Genomic DNA, 18740 nt, shown 5'->3' with positions numbered 1-18740 from the left:
GTATCCTCAATAATGAATCACAGAAGGTTAATATGCAGCTACAGCAAGTGATCAGGAAAGCTAACAGAATGGATATGGTTTATTGTGGGGGAATTTGAATGCAAAAAGTCAAGAGGTTATGCTTCAGTTATACAGGGCATTGGTGAGACCACATTTGGAGTACTGTGTACAGTACTAGTCATCACACTTACAAAAGGGCATTAATACATTGGAAGCAGTTCAGAGAAGGCTTACTGGACTATTATCTGGAATGAGTGAATTATCTTGAAGAAAGGCTAGACCTGTATTCTTTGGCGTTTGGAAAAAAAAAGGTGACTTCATTGTAACATACAAGGTCCTCAGGGGGCTTGACCAGGTGGATGTTTAAACAATGTCCCACAAGAGGAAGCAATCTGGAACAGAGGGTTAGAGTTTAAAAATAAGGGAAAGCTTTTGAAAACAGATGAAGAAACATCTCTTTTGTGAGAAAGCTGAGTGCCTTTTGAATTCCCTTCCTCAAAAGACAGTAGTTGCAGAATCTTTAAATACTTTTCAAGCAGCAGTAGACTGATACTTGACTAACAGGAGGATTGCCAGGATATACAGGAATGTAGAGGTGAGGTGAAAATCAGATCAGCCATAATCTTATTAAATGGTGCTGTTCAAAGGGCCAAGTGGTTGATGCTTGTTCTTTGTTCGCATACTTGCATGACAGTCCCTCGAACAGTGTGTTGTGGACTAATGAGTGCTCAGGCTAGTTTGGATCTGGTAAGGTGTAATAAAGGTTGAATAGATTATCTTAAAATAATCTGGTCCAGGCTTTCTGTCAATGGAGATCTAAAAAGAGGTAATTGGGAATTCTGTGTACTTCCCAGAGTTAAAAGTTAAAGATCTTGGAAACAGGTAGTATGAGATTTCCAACGTGCTATCCCTATGAGGCATAACATGTCAATATTCTTGGATGCATCTCACCTGGTCCTGCTGTATCATCAAATTTATATACCAACAGTTTATTCAATAACATTCAACATCCGATGCCAGGCAATGACAATCTCCATCAAAAGAGGATCTTCACATTACCCCATGACACTTAATTGCATCACTTTCACTGAATCCCCACAATCAACACCCGAGGGTTAATACTGATCAGAAACTGAACTGGACCAGCCATATAAATACAGTGGCTACAATGCCCAAAATAATGTCCTCCAGTCAGGCGTCAGGCATCTGAAGGAATACTCCCCAATTGCTTGGATGGGTGCGCCTGCAACATCACCAGAAATGTACCACCATTGAAGACAATGCAACCTGCTTTATTGTCACTTCCTCTACCAGCCTCAAAATTCCCTCAAAGAAAGTTTACAATATATTAGTACTTGGCAACTTATATTCTGAAGTAGAGGCAAAAGGTTTTTTGTTTCCAGTGCTGCGAATGGGCTTTTTTCTAAGAATCAGAAATTGCCCACAGTGTGTCGGGATATGCAAGTTAGCTGGATTATCCATGGGAAATGCAGGGTTATGGCTACAGGGTATGGTGGGTCAGGATGGGATGCTCTTCGGAGGGGCGGTGTGATGGGCCGAATGGTATGCTTCCACACATATTGAAACACTGATTTGTGGAGGCGATGGCCTTGTGGTTATTATCACTGGACTGTTAATCCAGAGACCCAGATAACATTCTGGGGACCCAGGTTTGAATCCCACCACAGCAGATGGTGGAACTTGAATTCAATAAAAATATCTGGAATTAAGAATCTAATGATGCCCATGAAACCATTGCTGATTGTTGAAAAAACCCATCTGGTTCACTGATGTCCTTTAGGGAAGGAAACTGCCATCCTTACCTGGTTGGGCCTACATGTGACTCCAGACCCACAGCAATGTGGTTGACTCTCAAAATGCCCCCTGGTCAATTAGGAATGGGCAATGAATGATGCCTAGCCAGCAACACCCTCATCCCATTAATGAATTAAAAAACATTCATTTCACTGCATGAACTAGTAGAGATTCAAAGCACGAGCAACTGATTATAAGGCACAGAATGACACTGAGCCCAGCTGCCACATGCTTCAAGCTGACAATTTCCTCACAGTGGTGGGTACTGCAGCAATCACCCAAGTACAAATAATATAGATCCATAATAGACCAAAACCTATTCTAACAAAGGGAACCAGTCATGCAGCAATACAGAAGAGAACAAAATACTGATTTAGAGAGATTAGGTTCTGCCATAAAAATGATTGCATTAGACATTTAAAACATCAAACCTGTCACGGTCACACCTGGTTAATGAGTGCCACTTTAAAATACTGATGCTGACTGATGGACAGAATTTGAGTTTAAAAATCCAGATTTTAAAAAACAAACACAGTTAAAAAGCTTTGGTCTTTGCATTATGTCAATTTATACAGAGTCAATGATGTGCCAAGGCTACAACCTACCAGACCATCCTGATTCATAATTGTTTTTTGAAACTTAATTGATATTGTGCCTTCTGGGTGAACACACTGCATCAGAGAAACAAAGCGTATGGATTTCAAGGACTCAAACACTGTGGAGGATTTCTTTTGCTTGTGACTCAAAAGGACAATACTTCTCATTAAATTTTGCTGCTAAATTGTTTCCTCATTAAAAGTAATGTATCACAGCCAAACTCCTGCCAATTTAGCATTTTACATTAGGGGAGAATTAATACCAGTATTACCATAGCTAGTTTGGCAAGCATTAATTGGAAAAAACCTCAGTCTGAAACATAAACATTTGCATGGATAGAATCGAGTAAGGCTGCTGTAGAATAAATTCTCTGTTCATGAGAATGCTAGTCTGTACTGCATGAAATGATGCATCTTTACAAAGAGGATTAAACTTGCTCAACCATAACCAAAACCCAAATTAGCAGAGAGCAGTATCGTAGCATTGTGGTTATTCCACTAGACAATGATGACTTATGAAGCGAAGGAAGACAAATTCAGATCCCACGATGGCAGTTTGAGAATCGGAAGAAATTCTAAAGCTAGGAATTAAGACGAGTTAAAAAAAATTGACCATGCAGTTAAATACATCACAATGTGCTGCCATCTTACCTGTGAACAGGAAAAAAATCAAGACCATGATAAGTGTGTATCCAAAGTATAGTATTGTGCTTGCTGCACCCGAGATCTGAAGCTTGGAGAAGAAGTAATGAACAGCATAGACAAAGAAGTAAACAGCTGTAAAGCCACTCGTCAGGAATGATCGCCACCACCAGTGGTAATCCTACAAAAAGGAACAACACAAAATTAAAACATTAGCTAAAGAACACCAGGACATAAAATGTGTTGCACTTAACTAGGGTAGAATTTTAATAAGATTAGAGAGTCAATGGGTAGAATCTTAGAATCCCTACAGCATAGAAATAGGCCATTTGGCCCATCGAGTTCACACCGACCCTCTGAAGAGCATCCCACCCAGACCCACTGTCCTATAACCCTGCATTTCCCATGGCTAACCCACCTAGCCTGCACATCTGTGGATGCTATGAGCAATTTTAGCATGACCAATCCACCCTAACCTGCACATCTTTGCACTGTGGGAGGAAACCCACACAGACAGTCACCAGAGGCTAGAATCGAACCTGGGTCCCTGATCTTGTGAGGCAGCAGTGCTAACCACTGAGCTGCTCAAGTTTTGAGGGTTTTGCCCCTTGGGTCAGGACCCTGGTACGAGCCAAACAAGGTCCAGACATGATAATGGGTGGGGAGAGTTATGTGGCAACATTTTATCCTGATTGGTCAATTAAAAGGTCAGCAAGTGGAATCATGTCCTACTAAGCCGAAGCAAGCTCTTTGAGGTGGCATTTTAATGGGACATTGGAAAAGCAGAAGCCAACAGTTCAGGTAGGAGTTGGGGTGGGCGGCAGCCCGAGAGCAGTGTGTGTAGGTGTGTGTGTGTGTGGGTGTGTAGAGAGAGAGAACACACACAAGGCAATGAGGAGTCCTTTCTTCAATATTTTAAACTTTTAAACTTAAATTGCCTCAAGGGCTGAACCATCATCGAGAGGGGGACAGATTAAGCTTTTCATGTACCTATGGTCTGCTCTGCCAGGAGGCTATTGGCCTAGCAATAAAGTCAGCAACTGGGGGAGTGCGGTTTGACCAACTAGAGTCAGAGTAATACAGCATGGAAACAGGCCCTTCGGCCCAGACGAGTCCATGCTGACCATGGTGCCCACACAGCTAGTTCTAATTGACTGCATTTGGTCCATTTGGCTCTTAAACCCTTCCTATCCATGTACCTGTTTAAATGTTGCTATTGTACCTGCCTCAACACTCTCTCTGGCAGCTCACTCCATATACACACCACTCTCTGCATGAAGGAAGCTGCCCCTCAGGTCCTCCTTAAGTCTTTCCCCTCTCACCTCAAACCTTAGCCCTCTAGTTCTCAATTCCCCATACTTGGGAAAGAGATTATATGCATTCATCCTATCTATGCCCTTCATGAATTTATACACCTCAATAAGGTCACACCTCATTCTCCTACACTCCAAGGAATAGTCCTATCCTGGCCAACTTCTCCCTGTAACTCCGGTTTATTAGTCCTGGCAACATCCTTGTAAATCTTCTTTGCACACCTTCCAGTTTAACTATGTCTTTCCTTATAACAAGGTGACCAAAACTGTACATAATACTCCAAGTGCAGCCTCAACAACTTATACAACTGTAACATAACATTCCAACTCCTACACTCCAAAAGGTTTCAATCTGTCATTTGGCCTCAGAGTGCGAGGACAAGAAGCAACCAAGGATAATTCTGGGAGAAATCGACTTGCTCATCATGACTAAAAACAGGATCATGGAAGACCTGGTGTCAAAGAACAACAAGGTTGTTGCAGCAGGTGACTTTAACTTCCAACATTGACTAGGACTCCCACAGTACCAGGGGATTAGATGGGTCAGATGGTGTTAGGTTCTTGAAACAATATGTAGATAGCCCAACAAGGGAAGGGGCTATACGAGACCTTGTATTAGGGAATGAACCTGGCTAGTTTATTGAACTTTTAGTGGGGAAGCATTTTGGAAAGTGATCACAATTCTTTAGGTTTTAAGATAGTTATGGATAAGGATAAGACTGGTCATCAGGTGAAAGTGCCAAAGTGGAGGAAGTATTAGGCAGAAACTGGAGAACTTAAAGATTTGGGGCAGCTGTTTGAGGGTAAATCCCCATCTGACATGTGAGAATCTTTTAAAAGGTCAGTCAGAGTTCAGGACCAGCATATAACTATAAGGATGCAAGATAAGAATGGCAAGATTCAGGACCCCTGGATGACGAGAAATATTGAAAGTTTTGTCTTTTTGACTAAGGAAACATATATAAGGTTTAGGAAACCAAAAACAAACAAGGCCTTTGAGGAATATAATGGAAACAGAAACGAACTTAAGGAACCAGGAGGATGAAAAGGGGCCATGAAATGTCCTTTTGCAAGTAGGATTAAAGAGAATCCCAGGTATTTTATACATATGTTAGGAGCAAGAGGGTAGCAAGGGAAAAGGGTAGGCCCAGTCAAGGACAAATGAGGAAATTTATGCATTGAACCAGAGGAAATGGGCGAGGTCCTTAACGATTATTTCACATCAGTATTCACCAAGGAGGACATGGATGCTGTTAAGATTAGGGAGGAGTATGTTGATATCAAGGAGGAGCTGCTTTTGGATGTCGTGAAAAACATTAAGGTAGAGAAGACCACAAGGTCTCATGGATCTATCCCAGGACGCCAAGGGAGAAGATTTCTGTGATCTCAACAGAACTTTGTATCCTCTATTTCAGCAGGCTAGGTCCCAGAAGTCTGATTAGCCAATATTGTTCCTTTGATTAATAAGGGTAACAGGGATAATGCAGGAAATTAGAGGGCAATGAGCCTACATCAGTGGTAGGGAAATTATTGTAGGAGATTTTTAGGGACAGGATTTACGATCACTTGAGAACGAACAGACTTATTAGGGACATTCAGCACACGTTTATGCAGGGGAGATCTTGTCTCACAAATCTGATAGAGCTTTTTCAGGAAGTGACAAAGATGATGGATGATATAGGGCAATGGATGTTGTCTACATGGACTTTACTGAAGCAATTCACAAGGTCCCTCATGGTACATTGTTCCAGAAGATTAAGTCACCTTGGATTCCCAGTGAGTTGGTACGTCAGATACAAAATAGAAGACAGAGGGTAGTTGTGGAGGGGTGTTTTTCTGACAGGAGAACAGAGTGGCCATTTCCAAGGATCAACGCTGGGACCTCTGCTATTTATAATGTACATTAACAATTTGGATGAAAATATAGGTGGGCTGACTAGTAAGTTTGCAGGTGACATGAAAATTGGAGGTATTCATAGATCATAGATCGTAGAATCCCTACAGCGTGGAAACAGGCCCTTCGGCCCAACAAGTCCACACTGACTCTCAGAGCATCTCACCCAGACCCATTCCCCGATAACCCACCTAATCTACACATCCCCCAACACTATGGGCAATTTTCCATGGCCAATCCACCTAGCTTGCACATTTTTGGACTGTGGGAGGAAACCCACGCAGACACGGGGGGGGGTGGAAAATGTGCAAACTCCACACAGTCACCAGAGGGTGGAATCGAACCTGGGTCCCTGGCCAGTGCTAACCACTGAGCCACCGTGCCATCCCGATTGTATTGTAGACAGCAAGAAGGTTGTCAAAGGATACATAGAACATAACAGCGCAGTACAGGCCCTTCGGCCCTCGATGTTGTGCCGACCTGTGAAAACCAATCTGAAGCCCATCTAACCTAAACTATTCCATTATCATCCATATGTTTATCCAATGACCATTTAAATGCCCTTAAAGTGGGCGAGTCTACTATTTTTGCAGGCAGGGCATTCCACGCCCTTACTACTCTGAGTAAAGAACCTACTACTGACACCTGTCCTATATCTATCACCCCTCAATTTAAAGCTATGTCCCCTCGTGCTAGCCATCACCATCCGAGGAAAAAGGCTGACTGTCCACCCTATCTAATCCTCTGATCATCTTGTGTGTCTCTATCAAGTCACCTCTTAACCTTCTTCTCTCTAATGAAAACAGCCTCAAGACCCTCAGCAGACCTCCCCTCCATACCAGGCAACATCCTGGTAAATCTCCTCTGCACCCTTTCCAATGCTTCCACATCCTTCCTATAATGCGGCGACCAGAACAGGACGCAATACCGCAAGTGCGGCCGCACCAAAGTTTTGTACAGCTGCAACATGGCCTCATGGCTCCAAAACGCAATCCCTCTACCAATAAAACCTAACACACCGTACGCCTTCTTAACAACCCCATCAACCTGGGTGGCAACTTTCAGTGATCTACGCACATGGACACCGAGATCTCTCCGCTCAGCCACACTACCAAGAATCTTACCATTAGCCCAGTACTCTATTCCTGTTACTCCTTCCAAAGTGAATCACCTCACACTTTTCCGCATTAAACTCCATTTGCCACCTCAGTCCAGCTCTGCAGCTTATCTATGTCCCTCTGTAACCTGCAACATCCTTCCGCACTATCCACAACTCCACCGACTTTGGTGTCATCCGCAAATTTACTAACCCGTCCTTCCACGCCCTCATCCAGGTCATTTATAAAAATGACAAACAGCAGTGGCCCCAAAACAGATCCTTGCGGTACACCGCTAGTAACTGAACTCCAGGATGAACATTTCCCATCAACCACCATCCTATGTCTTCTTACAGTTAGCCAATTTCTGATCCAAACCGCTAAATCACCCTCAATCCCATGCCTCCGTATTTTCATTGTGCGCTGTTCTGGTCACTGCACTGTAGGAAGGAAGTGTGGAGGCCTTAGACAGGGGGCAAAGGATGTTTTAGGAAGATGTTGCCTGGATTGGATTGAATTAGCCATAAAGGAGCAGTTAGACAAACTTGAATTGGAGCATTGCAGGCTGAGGGGTGACCTGATCAAAGTATATAGGGTGGATAGTCAGTCTTTTTCCCAGGATGGAAATGCCAAATACCAGGGATATAGGTTTATCGGAAAGGGCGGGGTTTAAAGGAGATGTGAGGCAAGAGGGGGTAGAATCAGATATGACAGCAATGTTTAAGAAGCATTTTAAGAGGCATTTAGACTCAGACAGGGAAGAGGGGGATATGGACCATGTGGAGGCAGACGGGATTAGTTTAGAACGACATGATAGTTGGCACAGACATGGTGGACCAAAAGGCCTGTTCCTGTGCTGCACTGTTCTATGTTCTACGTAAGGTAGTCTTAGTTTGGACGTGTGGATGAGAATGAGAGTGTATTGGCGGGCAGGGGGCGTGGAGGGTGCATCTTTGTGGACATGTTATCAACAAGTCAGAAGTACTTCAAGTAAATTAAAATTATTTTTCAAAAAGAGCTGCACCTTTTTGATCCAATTCAGGACATGTTAAAAAGATAAATGAAACATCACAAAAAAGGAAGAAGCAACTATTAAATGGATTACAATAATTCACACATCATAATCATCAGGGTGCAGCTCTACCGGTAGCATGGGGACTCTGAGCCCATGACCCAAGTGACCATCTTGAGACAGACAGAAACTTAACACCATTTCAAAGCAAAGCGAATCCTATACACAGACTACCAACAGCAGTCACTAGATGGTAGTCAAGAGCAGGATCCCAGGCCTATTTCCAATTCGTCCACAAATATTACAGCTTTGAGATGAGAAGCAATTAAATATATTAGTTTTTTTTTCAAACGGAAACCAGGCAGGAGGTTGACTACAACCCACACTAAGAGTTCATGGCACTAACTAATTTGATAATTACCTTTCAGGAAACTCCAGTAAAGCTTCTATTAAAAAAGACTTGTGACCATCAGCTTTGACCTCCCTTTAACACAAGCCTGGGTACAATCAGATGCCACATCACAGCTCTATCATTTGGTCCATGAAAGTTACGGGAACGGAACAGGAAGTTACACCGCTTTCAGAAAGTGATCCTCTAAATAATACCCACCTCCAAATAACAGTCCAGCCAGGCATGAACTTTCACAAAAGTTTCCAGACCTCCAAAATTTGGTTTTAAAATGCCCACTAAATTATTGAAGGTGATCACTTAAAATGCTATCAACAAGAATTTAATATTGAACGCCATATAACTCAAAAACCTCTAACATGTTTTTTTTCCTCATCTCCTCTGCTTCAGTAGAAACAATCCTCCAGTGTCTTCCCTAGTTACTTCTCATAATTATAGTTTCTCCCGTTCAGTCACAGGACACAGATGTCACTGGCTGGTCCAGGATTTATAGCCTATTCCCAGTTGCCCTCGAGAAGATAGTGGCAAACTGCCTCCTGAACTGATGGGTCCATGTAGGTAGGTAGACCCAAAGATCTTGACTCAGCAACACTGAAGGAATGGCAATGTATTTCCAAGTCAGGATGGTTAGTGGATTGAGTTGGGGTGGGGGTGGGAGGTTTGAGAAGAGACTTAGAGGTGGTCATGTTCCCATATATCTGCTGCCCTTGGCCTTCTAGATGGAAGAAGTGGTGGCAAGTTTGGAAGGTGCAGTCTAAGGGGTACTAGCGAATTGGTCAATTATTGATAAATTGAGTTTGATATTCTTTGTATCTCCCTGGTGATGACTAATGATTTTAAACTACTTCTCATCGAAGCTTCACTAAAAAGAAACAGTACTGAAAGCAAGTACAAAAAGAAACTACACATTACCATCCCTGTTGCTGTAACGTTTTGACAAGAATTGCTATTATATTACTATAATAAGTATTGACAAGCTTGGGAGTACAAACCTCTGCACAAAGGTGAAAGTAACAGAGTAGGATGGTGGCTTCTGAGCATGTTATGAGCAGAATGATGAACACCAAGAACAGGAATCCAAACATGTAATACATCTGATGTGACCTGAAAATGAAATGTTATTAATTAATACAAGGCAAATATTTGAAAGTATTGATTAAAAACACCAATTTCAAATGAAGTGTCACCCAAGCAACTACAAATTCATCTAGAAATAATGCTGTGAGGATTGAAACAACTGAAATTACAAATAAATAAATCCAAGGGGAAAACTTTTGAACCAGTAAAAAAAAAGATATTTCTGTATTACAAAAAAAACTTGCTGTAAGCTTGCACTGCATTTCGTATGTGAGGCAGCCAAGGTACCTTAACTTCGAATAACCAACAGATTAGCCCTGATCTTACTGAATGGCAGAGCAGATTACAAGGAATGAACAGCCTACTTTTGCTCCTACTTCACATGTAATCAAATTCCCTTCTCACTGCACAATACCTGCCCCTTTTATCTCCTCATTCTTCACTGGCCAAGGTGCCAAAGACTCCTTCCAGGTAAAACAACAATTCACAAGTATTTCTTGCAATTCTATCAAGTGAATTTTGGTGCTGACAATATAGCTTCCAGAACACAGGAAACCAAACAGTGACTGGGGCCAGCTTTCCAAACACACCCCTTCAGACTGCAAGCATATTCCATAAACATGTAAATGATGGAAGAAAATGTGGCAGTTGGGACAGATAATAAGCAAGTTTATGAACAACAAAGATTAGTCGGATGGTTGATGGTGAGGAAGATGGTCTTGGGTTGTGGAAAATATAGATCACTTGGTCAGATGGAATTCAATCCTCACAAGCATGAGGTGTTGCACTTCGGAAGGAACAAGACAAGGGAGTACTCAATGAATGCCAAGGTATTATATAGGTCACAGAAACAGAGGGGCCTTGGGGACCTTACCCACAGATTCCTGAAGGCCACAGGACAGGTTAGTAAGATAGTTACCAGGATGGGGAGGAACTTCTGAGGATTGGAAGTCTTAACTCCTTGCCACAGACAGCTGTGAGGGTAGACTGTACATTTAAGGCTGAGATAGATAGATTCTTAGGCAGTAGCAGACTCAAGGGTTACAGAGAAAAGTGAGGAAAGTGGATATGAGGAGTACCAGATCAACCACTATCCTACTGAATGGTGATGCAGGCTCAAAGGGCCAATGGCCTACTGTTGTTTTTGTATCTTAAAGCAGCATAAGGGACACTTGCCTTTATCAGTTGTGGCACAGGTTATAAGAGGAGGGAGGTTAAATCAAACGTGCACAGGACTTTGATTAAGTACAGCTTCAGCACTGTGCGCGGTTCTGGTCTCTGCACTATCGAAAGGATGCGATTGCGCTGGAGGGAGTGCAGAGGAGATGCACCAGGATGTCACCTGGGGTGGAGCATTTCAGTGCAGGAGAGGCTGGATAAGCTCGGGTTGTTTTGCTTACAACGGAGAAGGCAATAAGGGGTCCTGACTGAGGTCTACGAGATGTGATGGGCATGGATAGGAGGTAGCCATTCTCCTTCGTTGACAAGTGAACTCAAGTTGAAGGTGAAAGGCAGGAGGTTTAGAGGAGATTTGTTTTTTCACCCAGTGTGATGAATATCTGGAGTGCACTGCCTGAAGGGTCAATGAGGTGGGAAACCTCACAATCTTTAAGTGGTATGTACGTGAGCACTTGAAATGTCATAATATTCAAGGCTATGGGCCAAGTGCTAGAAAGTGGGACGAATGTAGATTTAGAGTTGTTTTGTTTAGTTCAGACTCGGTGGGCTGAAGGGCCTTTTCTATACAGAGAGATTCTATGCTGCCTGACCTGCTGCATATTTCCAGCATGTTCTGCTTATCTTTCAAATTTCCAGCAACCACAGTATTTTGCTTTTCCATTTCTTGGCTACAATACATTCTGTAACTTACAAACAGAGACCGATAATATATTGATATTTCAGAATGTCAAACTCCAAATTCTTAGGAAGCACCCAATTAATTTTCACAATCTATTTCAACTCACCAGATGCTGTTCAAAATAAAAAACAGTTGTATGAAAATGCAGCCAAAAGGTAGGATGCCACCCATAACGATGCCTGGTAAAGGTTTTGTAAAGAACGACTGCTCTGGGATTTGACGTGGAATTTGATTTGTGCGGACAGGATGATCGATAGGCTGAAAGAAATAAAGTAATAAAAATTTAATGTGCCATTGATAACTACCATTCTGATTATGGTTAATGCATTTAAGTGTGTAATTTTCATTTTGGAAGAGCGGAAACAAAACATGCACATAATACCAAAGAAACACCTTATAACTGATCATTTCTTCAAGCACCAGTGCAGGTTTAATGGATTGCTAACTACAAATTAAAATGCACTTCAATTCATAGAGGGTCTAGTCTGTCAAGTTTTTATTGCGTATTTACAATTTTAGTTTGCTGTATCCTTTTATCCCTACACAGACCAACTCTTCCCACAGCTAAAAGTGTAATTTATTAGTAAACTGCACTCAAATATTCTGAACAAAAATTCTTAAAATAGATTTAGTTATCAGTATGGGTCTAAGTGAAGTGAGTGAAGACAGCACTCAAATGACAGCATCAACCGTAACGAACACCCTGCACATTAAAGCTTTCACTTGTTTCATTTTGAAAGTAAAACACTGACTGCAGGATTTCAATTACGTCACGTTCCTCACATAGATGTCAACACCTCTACAATTTACAATCCTACTCATTTGCTGTTTGATTTCCCTCACCGATTGATGCCTGTTAAAGCCCATAAAAAACCTCAGCATGCAAGGATTACCAGCAAAAGCTGGCATTTATTGCCCTTCCACAACTGTTCAACAAGGTGGTGGTAAGCCACTTTCTTGAGCTGCCGCAGTCCATTATGTTAAAGTGCTCGCACAATGCTGTTACATCAATAACGTCCAAGTCAGGATGATGTGCTCCTGCTGTCTTTTTCTTTTAAGTGGTCAAGGTCAAGGCTTTGAGAGGTTCTGTCAAAGGCAGTGGTTGTGGTGGTGAGCTAGCTTCTTGAACTGCAGCAGTCCATTTGGTGCAAAATACACCCACTATGGTGTTAGGAAGAAAATTCAAGCATTGTGACATAATAACACTGAAGCAACAGCAATGTACTGCAAGTCAGGATGGCAGCTTTAGAATTAGAATATCCTTTATTGTCATGTGCTAGTAATTCTAGTACAGAATTACTGAAGGACAGTGAAAAGTTTTACAATTTCACTTCTTATGGTGCCATGTTAGGTACAAGTACTCGGGTACGAATCAGATACAAGATACAAAGAAGAATAAAAAAAGTAGTGACATGTACTGGGGAATCACTGTGAAGCAAAAGTCATAAATAAGACAGTTAAAAAGGATAGATATTACAGCCAGATTAAGAAATTACAAATAAACATTATATTGCAGTGGCTCAGCACAGGGGCTTCCACACGTGGTCTGACTGCCCGCATCAGACCCCAATCCATCAACTATTCCCGCAACACTCCAAATCTCCACTCTGCTTCACACCGCTCCGGGACCGCCTTCCCCATGCCAGCCTCTGCTCCGGGGCTCACCAGCTCATCCATTCTTCTCCGGTTAAATCCAAGTTATCAGTTGAGGAAATAAAAGTGCAGAAAGGAGGGGGGAAATAGGAGAAAAAAAGAAAAAAAAAAAGAGAAAGAACGGGTGGAGTATAGGAGCTCCAGCTGGACCGTCTTACTCTGCCACCATCTTGCCAGGATCCTTTGCATCTGATGCCTCTGGCCTACTAGATGGTATTGATTGGGGCTTTGGGAGGTCCCATCTAAGGAGCCTTGGTTAACTTTTGCAGTGTATCCAGTAGACAGTTACATACTGGTGCTGCAAAGTGTCGATTGTGGAGGGACTGAATGTGGTGCCCAGCTTCTTGAGTGCTGTTGGAGTTGAACCCATCCAGGAAAGTGAGGAGTATTCCATCATGCTCCCAAGTTGTGCCTTGTAGATGGTGGACAAGTTTTGGGGAATCAGGAGGGTAGTTGCTCAATGTGGGACTCCTAGCCTCTGATCTCCTCTCGTAGCCACAGTACATTTACAGCTACTCCAGTTACATTTCTGGTCCACTGTAATCCCCAGGATGTTAACAGTTGGGATCCAATGATGGTAATGCCATCGAATGTCAAAGGGTGATGGTTGGACTTTCTCGTTGGACATGACCATAGTCTGGCACATGTAAACAGTTACTTCCCACTTGTCAGCCCAAACATGGACATTGTCTAGGTCTTGCTGCACTTGGACATGGACTGCTTCAGTACATGAGTCTCCACAAATAGTGCTAAACATCAGGCAACCACAACCATCTTCCTTAATGACAGGTATGATTCAAATATAAATGTGTTAAATAAAACAACTTGCTAGTGATAATTGTACCAATCCTCTATAGGGACATCCTAAACATCCGATATATGCTCACTTGCTTATGAGAAATGCAAGTTTCTCACAACAGGAGTATGGGAAAACAGTAACTCAAACAGTTGGACTTATAATACATATGTAATCAAATGCAATGCCATAGATTCAATTATATTAAGTTCATTGCACAGCTGGTTTTACAAATGACTTGCTTTTATATATTGACGATTTATACCAGATATACACTATTTTGCAAAGCCAGGTACACATTTCCTCAAATCCCCACATAATTATTGCGAGTCTTAATGATGAAACATAGAATAACTTAGAAAAGAGCTGCATGCACCTAATCTTTTCAGGGATGATCAAAAAAAATTAATGTTACTAACTGACACACAGAACAAGTTGGTATGTGAGAAGTCCATGACAGAGTAATTACAGACTCCAGATTCCAAGTGTGATGGGCTTTTCTTCTGTTCAGATTTACCTGCTTCCATTTGAAAGAACGTACACAGATGCATTTCCACTAAATCTTGAGACAATTTACTAGAACATTGCAGGCTTTCCTGCACTTTTAATCCTCAATGTTTTGGGCCATTTTACTTAACATTTACATCAACAATTAAAATGCAGTTTAGTCATAACCTAGGCTCTGACAAACAAACGTTCTTGATTCCCACTCAGTCGCATTTGCCCGAAAACCTACCCACATATTTTTTGTTAGACGAGTATCCTGGTCTGACCTAACCTGGTTAGTAAACTACAGCAGCTGTTTGATGACTGCGGGAAGGCAAACCTCCTACAGTTTGTTCAAAATTCACTTTTCACAAACCTGACCCATGTCCCATTGCTTTGGCTCAGCTAAAAGCAGTTTTAGGGGTTTGGATGTGTCCCAGAAAAAAAAAACAAACATTTTCCTGCAATTTTAAACACACACAGTTGAAATAACTTCAGTTTACAAGTGTATGAGCAATGACTATTTTGAGAAACTCACCCTTTTTTTAAATCCAAAATAAGCACCAACAAAAGTCAGTGGCACTGAAATTCCAAACCACATCGCCAAAATTGCCACAAGCGTTCCAAAGGGAATGGCAGCAGATGATCCTTCTACCCAAAGGATCAGATTTGTAATAAAGAAATCAATGAAGACAACTCTGCGAATGGAAATAACATTACCTTATTAGCATAGCAGCATCATTTCATTAGACATTCTAAGAAAAACTACACCATCCTATGTACACTGCTTCTACATTTGTTATTTACTCTGTGTGAATCAAATTAATCCAGGAGTGCAATGTTATAAGACTCAGATTGCACTAATGACAGATTGCTGGAGTTTAATGGTTACATGGTGGGGGTGGGGCCGGGGCCAGTAATGGAAGCCTGAAACCATTTTGTTTTACAGAACAAAATGATAATATTTCTTAAAATCTTAAGATTTTTTTCAAATGTCAAAGAAAGTCAAAGTTTAAAATAAGAAAATGGGAGGTGAAGCATTTTGAATAAGAACATACCGTCTGCATCACACAACTCAGATGCCCTCATCTCATGAAGGAAGGAACTCGGGTGCTCAAAAAATATAGCAAATGTGCAAGATAATTAAAAATAATAAAAATTAAAATTGGAAAGCTTAGGACTGGTGCTAAGAAGGAAGAAACAAAGAAAGAAGTGTGAGACAGAGCACTAATCATGCAGAAAAAAAATAAACAGTTGCACCCAGGTACTGTCAATCAGCCCACCAATAATTTGAACACAAATCTCCTAGTCTACCAACAGAATAATTAAACCAGGGGTGCCTACTTTCCAGCAAGTCTTCACATTAAGTGACTGGGGAAGTGGGAGAAGGAATTGCCACTACAGTGCATGTCAGGAATCCCAGAGTTTTGGTTTTCAACTGTCAAGGCATTTCTGCCATGCACACAACCAAGCCAGAACCCAAAGTGCAGCTTGTGGTTTCACATTGCAACCAGCTCTGTAAATGTATCCTTAATATTAGTGTAATTTAATTTTTTTCAGAATGTAAACACAGTACATCCTTGAGAGAGGTTTCAATAATTAGTACGCTGTCGTCGCATGAGGCAAGTTTGCAGGAACAGCTGGATGAGAGCGCGTCCCCGTCTCTCTCCCTCTGTGCGTGCGTGCATGCGAGTTGGTGAGGGGATGATCTTGTTGCAAAAATCCTGATAGGGCATTGCTGAAGGGATATTTTCCTTTATGGGGACAGTTCTAAAATAAATAGTTTCCTATTTAAGCCTGTGATCAGGAGAATGTTTTTTGAGTCTTTAACTGTGGAATTTCCACAGAGAGCAGTTGAGGCTGGGTCATTGCATGTTTTTAAGGCTGATTTGAATAGATTGACAAAGCAACCGAAGGTTGCAAAGGTTAGTCAGTAATGTAGCATTCAGACCACAGATTAGCAAAGATCTTATCAAACTGTAGGGCAGGTGGGGCCAAATGGCCTAATCCTGCTCTTGTTTTGTCTATTCTTGCACATAATCCCCAGAACACCTTTTAGATTTAATTTGGTATGTTTTTATTCAGGTGTAACTACTGGAATTCAAACCAGAGAAGATTTAAATTAGATGGATTTAATTAGATGCAGAAAGATGGAGTTCAGATAGGAAATTAGCCATGACTGTACTCCATATCAGGGCAGGGTCAGAGTCAAATCGTCCTCACCCTGCAGCCATTACTTTCGGACAAAGCTTTTTAGTTATTTAAGGAATCTAAAATTAATGGAACAATGATTATACACAATTGTTAAATTGGGTAAAAATTGTATGACATGGCACAGTTTCTGCAAAGTTCTCATCTTGCTCTACCTATCTATACATAATGACTTGATTTGATTAAAGGGTGTGCATTACCAATGTTAAAGCCAAGCACAGATTCCACAAGCTATAGAAGTAGGATGACAAGTACTAACCCAGGACATAGAAAAGAAGTCAGGAGAACATTGGTCTTCCATTTCTCACCACCAAATGCTGTGGAAAAATCATAACAATTATCCAAAGATTATCCTGTGAAACTTTGTCCAGTAATCTTGAGAACTGAAACCTTTTCCAACTTCAAACATGTGGTCATTCCTGACCTTGGCTGGATTAGGTGTGCAGGGCTCCCTTCTTTCAGTCAAGATCCAATCCAGTATGACAGTACACAGAATCAGTTCTGAATTCAACAATCATGGTAAAGAAAATGATGTGATTTTATGCAGTCACACTTCTTGAATAAATTTCTTACCCAGATGCTAGTGTCAAATTAAATTGTACAGGCAACTTTTTTCTTCAAAAAGGGAGAGGATTGCTAAATGAAATCCCAAATAGATCTGATAGAAGATCACTGATTTGACAAAGTTAACTGTTCCTCTCTCCGAGGCCGCAAAATTCTATGTTTAGTTCAGTTATTACTGTAGTGGGTCAAGGAAGCAGCTAACTAATACGTTCTCAAAGAGTAACAGACAATAAATGCTGGCCAGTTAGTGACACCCATGCCTCTCAAATTTTAAAAAATAATTCCAGCTTGCAATTTCTCAAGTTTGTTTTATTGCGGTCAAATCAAACAAAGAACCTTCTCCTGCTTTTGCTTTGAAAAATGCCCCGGAGCCTGAAGCCACAAATCACAGCAATGGGACTTGGCCGTCAAGCTTATTGGGTTCCTATTAGGAAAACGGCAGCTGCTGCTGCTCACGATGGGAGACCTCATGCATATTCACGAGCTAATCATGAAAAAAAATTTCACATCAAGTTTGTTTGTGATGATGATAAGATGGGAGAGGCCTGTGATTGCTGATACCGACCCATTTAACTCAATGACCTGTTTCTACACTGTAGAATTGTCAATAAAATTTTACTTGCTTAATTTCCACACAGCCTACTTGCCATTTCCTCCAAAGCAAAACCCAAGGTGTTTGGGAGACAAAATATAATGCAAAACAATAACTCCCATTGCTAGTAAGGAGGGGAGATATTGAGGCTAGTTGCACTGAAGCAATGGCCAAGAGGAAGTTGTTTTTTTTTTGAGCAACAGAAACGACTGCTTCCCATATGAGCAGTGATTATAGGACCTCAATTTAAATGGTCAGAAATCACACGACACCAGGTCATCGTCCAACAGGTTTATTTGAAAACAAGCTTTCAGAGCCTCAGTCCTCCTCCTGGCATTAGTGAGGGGTAGTGTCAGACACAGAATGCATAAGTAAAAGATCAAAGGGTCACACCACTGATGAGGATGTACTAAACAAACCTAAGATGCTGTTAAATCTTCAAATCAGTTCGAAGGTTTTAATTGACAAATATGTACATATTAATGGCGAAATTCCTTTCAAGTCACCTGTCCCGAGAAAACTAAAGGTTTTAATCAATGTAAAGGAGAGGTGACAATTGAAATTGTCACCTCAAAACTACAAAGAGGATTCAAATAAATTTATTTGAACGCATCACTTTTCCATTTCTACTCAATGAAACCAGGGCACAGTTTTCCACACCCTGGAGGTGGCAAAAAGTGTAAATAATTGGGTGAATTGGTCTTAGAGAATTATTCACCTATAAC

The 18740-nt window shown here is 41.4% G+C and overlaps 1 protein-coding gene across 1 annotated transcript in view; it reads right to left on the bottom strand.

The window, feature by feature from the left end:
* Nucleotides 1-3009: 3009 nt before the first annotated feature.
* Nucleotides 3010-18740, bottom strand: part of LOC109920640 (transmembrane 9 superfamily member 2-like) — a 41857-nt gene continuing 26126 nt past the window's right edge. Inside the window, 5 exon segments of the mRNA XM_048605251.1 lie at nucleotides 3010-3234; nucleotides 9771-9882; nucleotides 11820-11971; nucleotides 15187-15346; nucleotides 17119-17176. Coding sequence (XP_048461208.1) covers nucleotides 3010-3234; nucleotides 9771-9882; nucleotides 11820-11971; nucleotides 15187-15346; nucleotides 17119-17176 — 707 coding nt within the window.

Source organism: Rhincodon typus, chromosome 14 (assembly GCF_021869965.1).
Source record: "Rhincodon typus isolate 14 chromosome 14, sRhiTyp1.1, whole genome shotgun sequence".
In the NCBI taxonomy this organism is placed as follows: domain Eukaryota; kingdom Metazoa; phylum Chordata; class Chondrichthyes; order Orectolobiformes; family Rhincodontidae; genus Rhincodon; species Rhincodon typus.
Note: the sequence above shows the minus strand (reverse complement) of the source record. Positions and strands in the feature narration are given on the sequence as shown.